Source organism: Protomyctophum bolini (assembly GCF_963924005.1).
Source record: "Protomyctophum bolini genome assembly, chromosome: 18".
In the NCBI taxonomy this organism is placed as follows: Eukaryota; Metazoa; Chordata; class Actinopteri; order Myctophiformes; family Myctophidae; genus Protomyctophum; species Protomyctophum bolini.
In genome coordinates this window covers 23,497,364-23,513,218 of record NC_137879.1, presented here as the reverse complement: position 1 = coordinate 23,513,218, position 15,855 = coordinate 23,497,364, and the positions used below count along the sequence as shown (strand labels likewise).

General features: G+C 43.9%; 1 protein-coding gene across 1 annotated transcript in view; it reads right to left on the bottom strand.

The window, feature by feature from the left end:
* Window positions 1–1,105: 1,105 nt before the first annotated feature.
* Window positions 1,106–15,855, bottom strand: part of rhobtb1 (Rho related BTB domain containing 1) — a 28,666-nt gene continuing 13,916 nt past the window's right edge. The window contains exons 9-14 of the mRNA XM_080789546.1: window positions 14,326–14,534; window positions 14,020–14,138; window positions 6,269–6,419; window positions 2,748–2,836; window positions 1,718–1,823; window positions 1,106–1,391 (exon numbers count right to left, since the gene is read on the bottom strand). Coding sequence (XP_080645672.1) covers window positions 1,222–1,391; window positions 1,718–1,823; window positions 2,748–2,836; window positions 6,269–6,419; window positions 14,020–14,138; window positions 14,326–14,534 — 844 coding nt within the window. The 3' untranslated portion in view covers window positions 1,106–1,221. The remainder of the gene's footprint in view (window positions 1,392–1,717; window positions 1,824–2,747; window positions 2,837–6,268; window positions 6,420–14,019; window positions 14,139–14,325; window positions 14,535–15,855) is intronic.

Here is a 15,855-nt window from a genome sequence, read left to right as displayed (position 1 = left end):
ACAACAGTGACAGCTGCGGTTGTGACAAATCGTAACAGCCTCATGTTACCAGTTATAATTGATTGTATCAGCGCCGCGGCATTAAGCAAGTTCAAGTTCAAGCATTACATTTACAGTACAGTAGATAGACTGTGAAGTCAGCAAAACAAAAGACTACATTTCAAACCAACGTTTGCCGTTAACACAGTTGTCAGATGATTACAAATACTTTCACCTTGACAGTATGGTTGATAGCGTAAAGGTTTTCTACCACTAAGAACACTTACTACAGTAGTTAATGTGGCGAGTTCTGTGTGCTGCTAACCAAACCTGGGCCAGAAAACATGAATTGGCTTAGTAGATTGTCTGCAATCGGTTGGTCTCGCCTAAGCCATGAAACTCGAGAATCACTCGAAAATAAAATAAATAAATGCAGATCCAGCACACAACACATAAATAACCACTCAGTCAGTTGTCCAATAAAAGGCTATTCGTGGACAACACTGGCCAAGGTTTGGCATATGGCAGAGACACCCAGAGATGGGTGATATTAAGTTTTACAATCAACAACTGAATGCCACACCAACTGAATACAATCTAAAGAAAGCCACCGATATCTAATGAAGCAGCAATCCAAAATCTAAATGCATAGCCGTTAGTACATCAACGGCCCCTATAAACCTTTTGTATTTTCTTCTCTCTCTCTCCTTTTTTTTCTTCTTTTTTTTAATATACTGATTGTGCTTTAAACCACACATGAAAGAGGAAGGTGAGGCTACTTGTGTTGAGAAGAGTTGCAGGGTCAGTTAGTATCATGGTGGAGGTGGGGGTCAGACAGAATAGTACTGGAGTACTGGAGGAATTCAAAACCATTCTGTGGCACGTGGTTGGGTTGGTCAGTGAGAGTAACACAGTAGAGGTATAGAGCGCCAAAAGTGAATTCCTTGCACATCCTCATACTTGGCATTAAAGTGGCTCTGACTCAGATTTAGAATAAGGACAGGAGGAATGTTGATAGGAAGGTGGGCAATTTGAAGGAAAATGTCCCTCTTGTATAAATAAATAGAGAGAGAGAGAGAGAGAGAGAGTGAGAGAGAGAGAGAGAGAAGAGGAAAAGGTAGGATAGGAGTAGTATAGGAGGGACAGAAAAAAGGAGTTGAAAAGGGCGGAAGAGAGCGGTAACAAAGACTTTGTTGGACATCTTTGACCTGCAAATCTCCCAACAGCGCTGCCTGGGCCAGTTCACGCCACGGCGGGGGAGGTGCTCCAGAAGCACCACCTGCGACGTGATTGGTGCTTGTTCATGATCACATCCTCCTTCTCGCGTTCCTTCTTGGCACGCTGATAGTGGTCCTCCTCTTTCAGATACCACACCGGGGGCCAGCGGTGCCTCTCAAAGTACTGCTGGTTCTCTGGAGCACACAAACACAAATGGACAACGTGCATGCTTTGGTTGGTGCATTGTGGGAAAGCATTGACAATATAACATTAATATATGTTATATTGATTGTATTTAATCAGAAAATAATGCCATATATTGTTTTTACAAAAAAAAAAATGTTGATCCCACTGTGGACTGTAAAGAGTGTTATATACTCCATCATACTGTGTCCCATGCCAAAAACGCATATTGATGCATTGTGAGCTTGTAGATCTACTATTTTCAGCACGGGACCCCAACGTACAATACAAGGCTTTAGGTAGTTGCTATTCTGGCAGTGACTCTCTGACAGCTCACCTGGTGTCTTAGATTTGATCTCTTTGCGGTAGTTGGCACACACACTGTTGTAATGAGTGCATATGTGATGTAAGCACCAGGCGGACAGCTGGCTAGCATTATGGAACTGAAGAGACAAAGGGAGACATGATCAGAAAATATCGAGATCATAGTTGAATGGTCCAAGTAGGATATGCATAGTTGGTTTCAGCAGTCTGCTGCTAGGAGACATGTAAAAACCCCGGTCAACATCAGACAAACAGAAAACAACTTGAGCTAATTAAAGGTTAAACAAGACGAATAGACTAAAAGCCCCCCTATGGATATACCGGTATGCTGCTGCTTGAGACCACAGAAGTGAACCTTTCAAGCCTGTTTTCTCAACTTTCTCAACTCGCTGTCAATTTGAAGCTATGATTCCCTGCTTTCATATGACATGAAAAAAAAATGGCAGTCCCTCAGTCAAATTTGGTCATAAGTAAGTAAGACTACAAATAGTAGGACTTAATACTTAATTGACAAACAAACTAATACACACTATTAATGGACCGTTGAACTCGAACTGACCGACAAACTCTGTATGGAAGTCGTAACTTTATTACTATTTTAATCCTATGGTAGAATGGTGGTGTTGTGTAGTAGCAAGGATAAGACAATAGCCATTGTGGAGTGGGTCTTATTGGTAGTGTGTGTAGCCTGCAGTTGGTGAAAGGGTGAGTCTGAAGCATTCTTAATCATGACATCACTGATACATCCTTGGTATCCATATTGTAGGTCACTGTTCGTGGTTCAGGTACATTATTAGTTCACACCAGCCACTTGAGACTGAGGGTACTTAATCATTGGCGGTTGTTGTATTATTAGTTCACACACCAGCCACTTGAGAGTACTGGTACTTAATCATTGGCGGTTGTTGTATCATAGTGCAATTCGTGAGACCAGAGGGAGAAATTGGGCATTTCATGTAGCCACCAACATTGCGAACTGGAACCAAACGCACACAAGAAATTTCGTTTTTCTTTCAAAAGATGTGACAGGGGGAATTTGTCACCTGAGCCAGCTCCAGATAAGTGAGAACCTCTCCATCAATGTCCTGTCCCTCTTTAGAGCCCTTGACCAGCTCACTGACAGCATACTGCTCTGTGGGGAGACAGATGGACAGAGGACGGTCATGCAAAGAGAGAGAGAGAGAGAGAGAGAGAGAGAGAGAGAGAGAGAGAGAGAGAGAGAGAGAGAGAGAGAGAGAGAGAGAGAGAGAGAGAGAGAGAGAGAGAGATAGAGTTGGAGTGGGCTGGAGCAGACCGTCAGGGGACAGGGACAGAATTAGGTGAAGAGGTATAAAGTGAGGCAGAAGAGGGAGATGGAAGTAGGTAGAGAAGACAATACGCGTGTAAGTGAGGAGAGGAAGAGACACAAAGGGAGAGTGTTGAAGATGAAGAAAAAGTGATATGCAAGCCAAGGAGAAAGGGAATAAGTGGAACAGAGAGAGAAAAGGAGGGAGATAGCATGGGAGGATCAGAGAAAGAGAGAGGGACAGACAGAGAGAGAGATTGAGAGAGATGACGCTGTTCCCCTCATACATAAATCATCAAGTGTTTCATAACCCGAGAGTGCATGACTGCGTGTGGTCTCACACATTCTCGCACGCACGCACAAATGTGCACACACAATCAACACCCTCATACAACAATTTTTCACTTGCGCAGTGGACAGAGACGCACACATGCACACACACGTACGCGTGTACACACACACACACACACACACACACACACACACACACACACACACACACACACACACACACACACACACACACTTTATGCAGGTCTCCATAGTCCTTCAGCAGCCTTCAATCTTCTCATGCAATCATGATGTGATGACAGTTGTAGCTGTCGTTAACAGAATGTCTGCATGTCTTCATTCTGCTCTCTACTGGACACTGACTGACACAGTACAGTACAGACACACATAGTCCTCTTTCTCCTTGGGGAGGGTAACTTGAAAGCTCCACCAACCCAGTTTATTCTGCACACAGACACAGCCTGTGTCTCCCAAACAGTGGTTCGTTTGTGGGCCACGGACCCATTCTTATGAGACTCGCGATTACATTTCCCTTTTTTCTATTAGAATTACTTCAAAATCAAATCCAAAAAGAAGCTGAATTTTCCATAAATTGAAAAGGAGAATTAAAACACTTTTTTTCAAAAAAATATTTCATAGCCTAAATAAAATAAAAAATCCAAGACATTCTATACATTTTGAAAATCTTTAAGAAGTAGCTTAGTGAAAATAGTCGATCTACAAGCTCACAACATGTCACATCGCGACATGTTATGAGCTTGCAGATGTTTGAAATCTTTCTCCTATAATGACATGCCAAAAATAGAGACACCAGGGTTAAAGTGGTTAAAATAGAGTCTTTCAGTGAGTCACCATAGAAGGACAGTGTCAGAGCGCGCCCGCGTGCACGCGCGCACACACACACACACACACACACACACACACACACACACACACACACACACACACACACACACACACCTCTAATAGTTTACTGAAAGATTCCCCTCTCTCTCCCCTTGTCCACACCTCATTGGCCAGAGTCTTTTACACACAAACACTATGGGCCTGATTCATTAAAAAGAAATACGCCACCGTTACACTGTGGCGGAAACAGATATCGTATTTATCCGTCCGATCAAGCTACGTTGAGATGACGTGTTATTCAGAGAGCGGTGTGTACCACAGGTGCGCTGGCGTATCGCAGGTGTATGTCATACTGAATGCAGTGGGTGCAAAGTGATCGGAAAAGCACCCGACAACCTCATTTGCATTGATCCACGCCCCATATCGCACCATAAAAGGCTTCAAGCATGACTCAGCAGACAGCAGTTTGGTCTGTCAAAAAAAGAAAAAAGGCTTTGCAGCCGCAGACTATGCGGCTTCACAGCCGCGGCCAATGCATGAATATAGCCCGCACTCTATTAATATGTCCACAACGGTGCGTGCTCCGCTGCTGAAGCAATATAATTATAATTTATTTAATTAAGTTCGGGACCAAGGCGGGTGCTGCACTCACACCTTTGCAGTCAGAGGTAAAACATAGGCTATCCGATATTTAAAATATCGGATATATGTCAATGCAAAAGTTGTCTTTTGAGAGAGAGAGAGAGAGAGACAGAGAGAGAGAGAGAGAGAGAGAGAGAGAGAGAGAGAGAGAGGGGAGAGAGGGAGGGGGGCATGGCTTGCGCGATAAAGAACAGTACAAGCCTATACATTCATAAGTGAATAATTGGGATCCTCTTGTCTGAAGAATTTAAGAAATTATAATCCAGTGAGTTTAGCCAGTGAGTTAAACTATTCTGTGTGTGGCATCCATGCATGTGATCAATATCAATACATGATTATAAAGTCTGTCCTTCATATTTGCAAGCACGGGAGCAGCGCATGTCGGACCATCGCTTTTTCGCATATCAGCGAATGTGGAGCTGCGGAGCGGACCGTTGCCCCGTCGGCTAGAATGCTGTCGGAAAAAAAGGCCGCCTCCCAGGCTAATGTGGTCTTCTATTTTTTATACAGGGCTATATAGCCCATTCATTTTCCAATGTGAATCGGATCGGCAGCACGCTGCTGTCTGCCCCCCCCACCCCACACACACACACACACACACACACACACACACACACACACACCGACCGACAGTCAACTGACTCAAGGAGCTCCGTAACAAAACAATTTCAATAGGCCTGCCGCCTACTGCAGGCCTTACTACACTAAACAATGTTGGATTCGTAGTGCAGAATGCAGATAAGCCTATATGTTCTTATTATAATTGTGAGTTTGTTTTTTAACATGCGCGAGAGCCGATTTACAAGCTCACAGCGCGTTGCACTGCGAGTAGAAAGCTGTCAAGTGAGAAGCGCAATCGCGCATGCTATAGTAATATCCTAATGAATAAATAAAAAGGTGTCAGGCTTGCAGGGGCAGTTTCTGTATGGGAAATGCATGCATTTAGGCATACAAGTGCACTCAGCTTTTATTATATAGGCTATCATTTATTTTGTGCTGATCGACCAATATGTCATGGGGACACATGCCTACATATTTTATCTGAGATTTGGGAACAATTTATTGATTCAGCATGAAGACTAAAGCCTTCTGAATAAATCTCACGTGTATGCTTCCGCAAATGTCTCCCGTCTCCGCCACCTAAAGACGTCCCGTGGGAATTGACGGAGTTTCCGACCAACGTACGTGAGCGTCAAGTTCACGGCCATTTCCATGAATTCCAAATTAATGTGGGAAATCCACGTAAATGCCTTTCCGCTAGCTTCACGTCATGTTATCACCGTAAACGCTGTTGTGAATCAGGCCCATTAAGCCTTCCTCCTAAATCGTCTCTCAATGACACCATCCTCTCGCTCTCTCTCTCCCTCTCTCTCTCTCCCTCTCTCTCTCCCTCTCCCTCTCTCTCTCTCTCTCTCCCTCTCCCTCTATTTCTCCAGGCTTCTATCCTTCACTTCCTCCCTCTAGACTCGAGACACACACACACACACACACACCTCCTACCTGTGAGTGCTATGAGTCGAGGAAGACAAAGTCTATTGGCCAGGGCGGTGAGCTCCATGGGGTCCAGGTCTGGTGTGGGGGACAGAGTGTTGGTATATAGGTACTCTAGTACGGCCTGCATGCACACTCGGCTGGTGTTAGGGAACCCCACCTAAGAGAAAGCATACAGGGACACAAATATTTTAGGTGCAGGTTACATTCACAAACTCATAGATATGTCCTTGTGATACAACACGCATGTCACTCAGCACTCCATTGGCCATATGCAGACTGCGACAATCTTGCCAGCAAGGTGCTAACTAGATGCAATTTCTCATTGACAGCCCATACATCTAAACAGAAAAGTCCTGATTTGGCCGCTAGGATTAATTAATCTATTTATCGCACATTGTCAAGGTTTTTCCACTTTCAACCCTTATTTTGAAGAGCCAAATATCCGTAACCAGATTTTACGATGACGTAATGCTGTGTGTGGTGTCCTGACCAGTTGTTGTTCTCTCGCTCGGTGCAGAAAGAACCCGACCACGAGTATCACAGCGCCTGCTGTCGGCCGTTGACTCCCCAACATTACAGCTGTATGAAAAGCTTGAATTATCCTCTTTCTATCTGCAAAGTGTTTGTTTCATAAAAATCCACGGTAGATAAATTATGTTGAGAGCTACTTCCTGTCAGGAAATTCGTTGCAGGTGATTGTTTTTTCCTAAGTGTTGGAGTTTAGAAGCGCTTGTTTTCAGTAAAGCAACCTCCTGCTGCTTCCTGCATTATGTGCAAATTCAAAACGGGTGGTACGCAGGGCCATTGAATGATATCAAACAAGCACTTCCAAACTCCAACACTTAGAAAAGAAATCATCTGCAAGGAATTTCTTGACAGGAAGTACCTCATAACATATATGGATTTTTATGAAACAAACACGTTGCAGATAGAAAGAGGATAATTCAAGCTTTTCGTACAGCTGCAATGTTGGTGAGTTTGACCTTGTTTAATACAATCAGACAGGACTTTTCTGTTTGGATGTATGAATCAATGGGAAATAGCTTAGCACCTTGCTGGCAAGATGGCCACGGTCTGCATATGGTCAATGGGCACAAGTAGCGGCGGCTTTGCCATACAATTATGGCAGCAGAGACAGCACAATACTTTTCCAGCCTTTCTGCCTCGTCTTTGGGCATCCCAAGTTGTCGAGACCCTCCAACAACCAGTCCGTGGGTATGTCCTAGGCTGGATCGCCAGATGAAGCCAATTTCTTAGCACTGCTACTTGGTGTTAAAGCGCTCTCTGTAGTTGTTCTCATGGGACTGGAAGTCCACACATTGCTATTCCGACAGCAGACGGACATACCGCTGGATGGCCGCCGGGTCTAATGCCTCTCTTCCCGGTAGCTGTTCATTGGAGCGGCCATCAGGTAGCGTCGGCTGTTGGTAGATTCCACTGGTGAATATAGTGCATTCTTGTATCCAAGCTACATAGTCCACAGAAGTTGTAAATGCATCCACTGCACACACTACACTGACGATGGTAGTTATAACAGAGCAGTTTAACGTCCAGGACACTTCACTTTCCCCCTCTCTTTCATTTCATTCCATCTTTTCTCTTTTCCATCACCTAGTATACAGTATAATACAGGCCTACAGTACAGTGTAGGCCTATATCATGTCTCTTTGCTTCCTCCACTCTCTTTTTGTTCCGTTAGCCCATCTCTGTAATTGGGTCACTATCGATTCCCTCACCTCTCTCTGACATTACTAAGCACATTCCAATCTAGCAGCAGGTCAAACAAAGACGTGTGCACAAGCCCGCATGCATGCACACGCCTGCCCGTGCTCGCACGCACACGCACGCACCTCGCACGCATGCACACACTGCAGCCGAGTCACAGACAGATCACAACACTGCTATTACATAACACAGCCTTCAAGGACAAACATACCAGACTGTGTTGAGTTCAGAACTAGACTGCTGATATGTGTACGCTTACTGTATGCTTGCTTTACATATACAATACATGCAACCATAAACACTCTTACAGACCTCCATGTCAATGTATGTTTTTTGCGACCATAGGTCGCATTTATTATGAAAACCTGCATCTTCCGTCCGTCAGTTAGTTAGTCACCCCAGGCCTCCATCGCAGGTCACGCCTTGTGTCATCACACCTCCATATATGGTCATGCCTCGTGACATCACCCTGCATATACTGTATGGTCATGCCTCGTGACATTACGCCTCCATATGGTCACGCATCGTGACACATCACACAACCAAATATGCATACAACCATCTCCATAAGATCACGACACTGACCTCATCTAACCCATGCCAAAGTGCTCACCCAGCAGTCTGCCGTCTGCCGTCAGTGAGGTGGATGCGTGCGTGCGAGGTCACTTCTCGCCCTCAGGGTGTCTTACTGGTATGTTCTATGGCCCTCATTTATCAATGGAGTGTAAATTCTGCCTTAAATTCGAGCGTGGGTTTTGGCGTACGGTCAAGTCGGCACGGCATTTATCAAGTGATTGTAAACAGCTGATCCTTGTGTAATTTCGGTCTTAGCGTTGATAAATGTGACACAACTGGCACAACCTATAAAATCAAGACTCGCCGTCGTTTTTGCGACATGAATAACTGGAATACGACCAAACAACATAGGAAAGCCAATAATAATTAAGACATTTGTTTCCAAACACCTCTTGCCTCGCTGCCTGTCATGTCCTTGCATGTATATGCGCTCATGCAAACACTGTTTAAATGGCTTAAGCAAGTTAAGCATCTAACTAACTTGTTTTTAATTGCTTGTATTCTACCAATTTCATATGACATGCCTTTACAAAATGTATTTTTTTCACATGTATAATAACAGTAAGACGCCTGGGGGCGAGAAGCGATCTCGCCCTAAAGGGCCCTGTAAAGAGCGTGTCTTGAGTGTACCGGGTTTGATGAGGTCAGATCAACATATGGAATGTGGAACAGGTCAGCTCCGTATATGGAGATCTAAGAGTGGCAGTGGGGGCATTGTCTTGGCCCAGGTAGGGCCGGGACTTAATTTTCGGGCCTGTTGAGAACTCTAGTTTTTGCCGGCTGCCACGGCACAGCTGCACAAATAACTTTGGGGACATTCCCGTATATGGGCTTGCTTAATATCCCTGATGATGTCAGTGATTTCACGAGACCTGGGCACAATATATAGGGGCTTTACCCATGTACAGGTATGGGGCTTTACCCATGTATAGGTATGGGGATTTTGAGTGACGGAAAACGCACGATTCGGGGTATGGGGATTTTGAGTGGCGGAAAACGCACGATTCCATAGTTAACTGCGACCTTTGGTCGCAATTAATTAGTTTTTTTTGTTTTGAAATGAATTTGAATTAAATTTTAGGAGTGAATACATGTTTAGATGCATGCCTGTGACAGCCTGTCAGCTGGTCAGACGATGCTGTTCCGCTTGTCTACGACAGAAAAACAGATGTAGGACAAAGCCTACGACAGTAATGCATAATATGCTTGTGTGTGAGTGCAGGCTGGCTGGTGAGTGATATTCCTCTCTATTCCCAGTCAGGTCAGAACTGGGACAGAGTAGCCGAGTTACTAAAGAAAATCTGACCCAGTTGCATCCAACATGGCAACATGTGGCGGAATCATTGTGTTTCAAATATTTAGCACTAATCTTGTTAGGTCTGATGCAAGGGTATAACGTTGCTGTCAAAAGTGTTGAGCTTGTACATGGGCAATTTTAGTTTTCTACTTTTGTGTGACACTGTAGTATGACAATCTAGGGCATTAATTTCCGGGGGGGAAACATAACGTGATATATTGGGAAAAGAGGTTTCTGCCTGTGACAGTGTGACCACTGACATTTGTATGGACAAACAAAACAACAAACTATAAACCTTTTGCGACCATTACTACCAGTAAGACGCGCAAACGCGGGAAGCGAACGCAGCTGAGACCCTGCAGATCATGTCTGTCTGTCTGTCTGTCTGTCTGTCTGTCTGTCCCGCTGTTACTGTATATGTGGACCTGGCCCCTTTTGTGCCCATATATGGAGCTGAGTGGACCTGGCCCCTTTTGTGCCCATATATGGAGCTGAGTGATTGCTGATGCAACACACTCCATATTTGGATAGCGGGACAGACAGACAGACAGACAGACAGACAGACACACAGACATGATCTGCTAGGTCTCATAGTAAGTGCTCACTGCGTTCGCAATGAAAACCTGCATTTCCATGTGTCACGCCTCCATATATGGTCACGCCTCATGACATCACACCTTCTCTCCAAGCTAATGGGAGTCAGGTTTCACCTGACAAAAAGCAACAGACTTCAGAAAGGAAAGATCTACAAGCTCAAATTAAATGTATGTAAATGTATTTTGTGGCAATGTGACTGACATGTTGTGGATCATGTTGACCCCCTTTCATTTGGTCCAGTCTGGTGGGAGGGGCCATGCGGAGTATAGCTCAGAGAAATGGCATTTTCAGTCAGTCTGCTGTCTGCTGGTGTTGGAAGAGAACTTGTCAGTCTCTGATTTATTCTATTTGTAACCATGGTTAAAATGCATTTTCTGACACTGTCCCCGCTGCCACCCTTAGATCTCTAGTATATATGGAGCTGACCTGTTCTGACATTCCATATGTTATCTGACCTCATCAAACCCTGTACACTCAAGACACACTCCATATATGGCCAAACCTCATCAAACCCTGTACACTCAAGACACTGCCCCCACTGCCACCCTTCTCCATATATGGAGCTGACCTGTTCTGACACTCCATACAGTATGTAGATCTGACCCCCCATGACAAAGCACCAGCGCTCGCCCAGCAGTCTGCTGTCACCCAGGCGGTGACAGCAGACTGTATATTTGATATGAAGTATTTGTTTTTGAATACGGTATATTTTATTTTTAATTATCAGATTGTTTTTGCCACGTTCTGCACTGTAACACTTGGGGAAAATAAACAAAGATGGCAAGGCCTTGCCATCTTTGATGTATATATTGGGTCACATACTACCCTCACCTGAGACAGGGGTGTGACACTGCCCTATATCAACAGCAAAAAGCTTCAGGAAAATAACTCAATAAATCCTGAGGTTTTACATCTCGTCTACCTACTTAAGTATGACAAATAGCTTTAGATTTTTGGTGTGTGTGATATTCATTATACACACAAGTGAAGGTGTGCTTATCTTCATGCTGAGGAGATGAGCTGTTGGAGTAGAATTCTTAAAACGATGGACCCAAATGTAATTACACTCTGTCAAATGAACACTGTGGATTTTACCAAAGCTGGCTCCAATGTTTCCACTTTCAATTAACACTGAGAGAGTGATACTGAGAGACGACAGCACCGAATACTAATTTTGTCTGTCATTTAGGCCTGGGCAGTATCCCAAATCATATCTGGATATGTTCCTGCCAAAATACTGCCATATGGCCTACTTTACCACCATCAGGATTTTTTGCTAATTAAACTACTCTAAATTCTAAATGACTGGTTTTATGTACATTACACATTCCTTCTTTTTATTTTTCAGAAAATAATCAGAGAAATGATTAGTTTATTTTGAATATTAATAATGCAGAATTCTTTGAGAAATTGATCATAAAAATACAAAGAAAGAAAGTATTGTGCAATTAGAGTGAGTTATCACTAGATTGACCTGCTCTCACTGTTCTATTTTAAACTGACAGGGATTCTTTCAATTCAAAGACACACACACACACACACACACACACACACACACACACACACACACACACACACACACACACACACTTGAGACTTGAACTCATGCTTCCTTCATGCATGAGTGTCCAAGTCGTTCCTTTACACCTGACACACACACACACACACACACACACACACACACACACACACACACACACACACACACACACACACACACACACACACACACACAAGAGAGCGAGTGACGTCTTTTCTGTCTCATTAGTGTGACTGAGCTGTCCTGTTGCCTTGGTACCGCAGTTACCTGGCGTCCCATATCTAACAGCACGTGTGCCTGCACGCACACACACACACACACACACACACACACACACAGCACGATATACACGTGTATACTGTACTTTGTACAGTATATATGAAGTAATATATCTATCCATTTATTAATGAAACCATTCATTCCTTATTCTTTCCTTTTTGCTTGTTCATCCATCCATCCAAGGGGGCTTGCAGTTACTGACGTTATTTGACAGTCCGTGTGGGCAAGGCCTGTTGTTGACATAGTCTGCGTGTAATTGTGCATTGTGTGTGTGTGTGTGTGTGTGTGTGTGTGTGTGTGTGTGTGTGTGTGTGTGTGTGTGTGTGTGTGTGTGTGTGTGTGTGTGTGTGTGTGTGTGTGCGCACATTTCATCCTATGTGTCCACGTCCACCTGTGTAAATGTGTCTGTGCCAATGGAGGTGCACATCTGAGTCAACATAGGGACATCTGCTCATGACCTGGCATGAGTCCAACATTTAATACATCAGAGAGGTGATAAAAGCTAACCCGCGTGCCGTGCACACATGCACCCACCCACTAACCCAAACATGCATGTATGCACGTGCGCACACTCCCACAGGCGCACATCCTACTACCTGCTTTATGAATATTTTCCATGCACACACATGTTAAAAGTCATTATGGTACTTTCCTTCTCGTGGTAAAGGAAAGGATGGACTTTATCCTCATAGAAAGTGAAGAAAAAAAACGTTGCATATCGATAGTAGAAAAAGACAATACTATTCTTTTTTAATTAAAACTAATCCTTAAATGAACTAAAGTGGGGCATCCAGGTGGTGCAGGGTTACATTTCCTATACAACAACATGTAGATTGGGCTTTGTGGGCCGTGTGCTCCAACAAACACAATTCTATTTGTTTACAGGTGGGAGGCCAGCAGGGGAGAGTGTATATCGTCACTGCACTAACGACCAGGTTGGTCGGGTGCCCGTTTTCCACTGTCATTCACAAAGAACTGAAGAAAGGAAACGGCTGGCAAGTACTGTTTACGTACTGAAAAATAAGACGGGAGTCTATTAACAAATACTTTATCCTTTCTCCAAATACTTTATCCTATTTTCATTTTTTATGTTGAATTTACATTATTGTTTCTAGAGTATGTTTTGCACTCCGTCTACGTGTCCTTGTGTGTGTTCGTCCGTCTGTGTACAGCTAATCTCCGGTACTGTTGGCCCGGCCGATGCCAAAAAGTGCACACACACACACACCCTCCCTGGATGCCAACAACAAACCTCTGCCCCAATTTTTCAACAGCAGCCTGTTATAGCGCCACCATGAGGCCGACTTTTACCAAACACATTGTGTACATTACTCGTACACATTTTATCCATACATCACGCAATTCAGTATACATTATCTCCATAGTCATGTCATCACTATCTCCATAGTCATGTTATCAACACCGACCTGTCTGCTTCCCCATATTCAAACCAAAGTTTGCAGGATTGAACAAAATGCCTCAAATCACGAACGCAATGTGAGGGAAATGGAAGAAATGCCACTGGCTGAACCAGCAGGTAGGTACCTATGGTTTTCTCCCTTCTACTGGCTGAACCAGCAGGTAGGTACCTATGGTTTTCCCCCTTCTACTGGCTGAACCAGCAGGTAGGTACCTATGGTTTTCTCCCTTCTACTGGCTGAACCAGCAGGTAGGTACCTATGGTTTTCTCCCTTCTACTGGCTGAACCAGCAGGTAGGTACCTATGGTTTTCTCCCTTCTCACCTCGTTGTTGGCGCTCTCCAAGAATGATCCCCCGAGCAGAGCAGCCATCCAATCACAGCTGGAAATCAGCAAAGGCTTGTGTGCATTGATGGTGCCGTCATCCAAACGAAACGTCACGTCTGCATGTCAGATGTCGGCAAACAAAAACATAAATCCTTAAATTACATATAAAGCGATGAATATTAAATCTTGCACATTGCTGAGACTACAATGGGCATTATCATTTTCATGACTATGTACGCATTTATTTTCTTTCTTCTTTTTTTTATTTTAAGTGCTGTATATCACCAATCTCACTACACTAACCTGTGAATGTGTTTTTGGCGAGACACTCCTTGATGCGGTTGGCCTTGCGGACGTGGAAGGCCTTGGTGATCTCCTGGTTCATGAAGGCCTCTTTGTTCATGATGTTCTCCACCATCATTCTCAGGTCAAACACCTCCAAGATCTCTGCAATCTGGGCAATTTTCATCAGATCCCTCTCCCGCTCATCCAGTTCTCCTGTGTACAGAAACCTACAGGGTGGAATTATACAGTATATGATTATATACTGTATATATACCCCCCCCCCCCTTTAGTTTAGCTAGAAGGCTACGCTAAAGGAATGACTGTATACATTCTGCCACATAATAAGCAAGCCAGTGTGTAGTTTGGGGACTTCTGTTCAATAATTCAACATTATTGTGCAAATACCCGTAGAGACATTCCCCGACAACAACTACAAGGGACACAATTATTATGATATCCCAACGAAGGACGTCATTGTGTTAATGTTTCATCAGAACTAAATATAAAGCATTATGTGATCAGTGCAGAAAATATATATGATTATGATTCTGGTCAAAATAAGTCAGCTGTACATGAAATTTCTATATTTAAAACTGTATGATGCAGTTAACGTTATAAATAAAATAACAACAACATTAAGTTAAAATGATTCCAGTTTATTTTTTAAGAGAAAAGAAAAAAGAAAAAAAAGAAAGAAAGCAGAATGTTTACAACATGCATTGGTGACTGCAGGTCTTATTACTGCAGCTAGGTTGATACTGAGAAACTGGAAGAGCTCTGCTACGCCAGAGATCACAGACTGGTCCCAACTTATGACTGAAACTGCATCCTTTGAATACTCAATTGCCAGGAGGAACAACGTCAAAGGGAAGTTCCATGAGATATGGGACTACTTTTATTTATCAAAGGATGGTTGCAGTAACAATTTGTATTTATACATTACACATGACATAATCACGAGTGTCAACAACAGAGTGTGGGGTTATAGTGGGTGTCCTGGATTTGTCCCATAAGTGTGGGGTTACAGTGGGTGTCATGGATTTGTCCCATAAGTGTGGGGTTACAGTGGGTGTCATGGATTTGTCCCATAAGTGTGGGGTTACAGTGGGTGTCATGGATTTGTCCCATAAGTGTGGGGTTACAGTGGGTCTCCTGGATTTGTCCCATAAGTGTGGGGTTACAGTGGGTGTCCTGGATTTGTCCCATAAGTGTGGGGTTACAGTGGGTCTCCTGGATTTGTCCCATAAGTGTGGGGTTACAGTGGGTGTCCTGGATTTGACCCATAAGTGTGGGGTTACAGTGGGTGTCATGGATTTGTCCCATAAGTGTGGGGTTACAGTGGGTGTCATGGATTTGTCCCATAAGTGTGGGGTTACAGTGGGTCTCCTGGATTTGTCCCATAAGTGTGGGGTTACAGTGGGTGTCCTGGATTTGACCCATAAGTGTGGGGTTACAGTGGGTGTGCGATCCCAGTTGTTACACACGTCTCAGCCATTTGCAGAGAGGACATTTTTATCCCTCAAACTCACAGGCAAAATCAATCAAAGA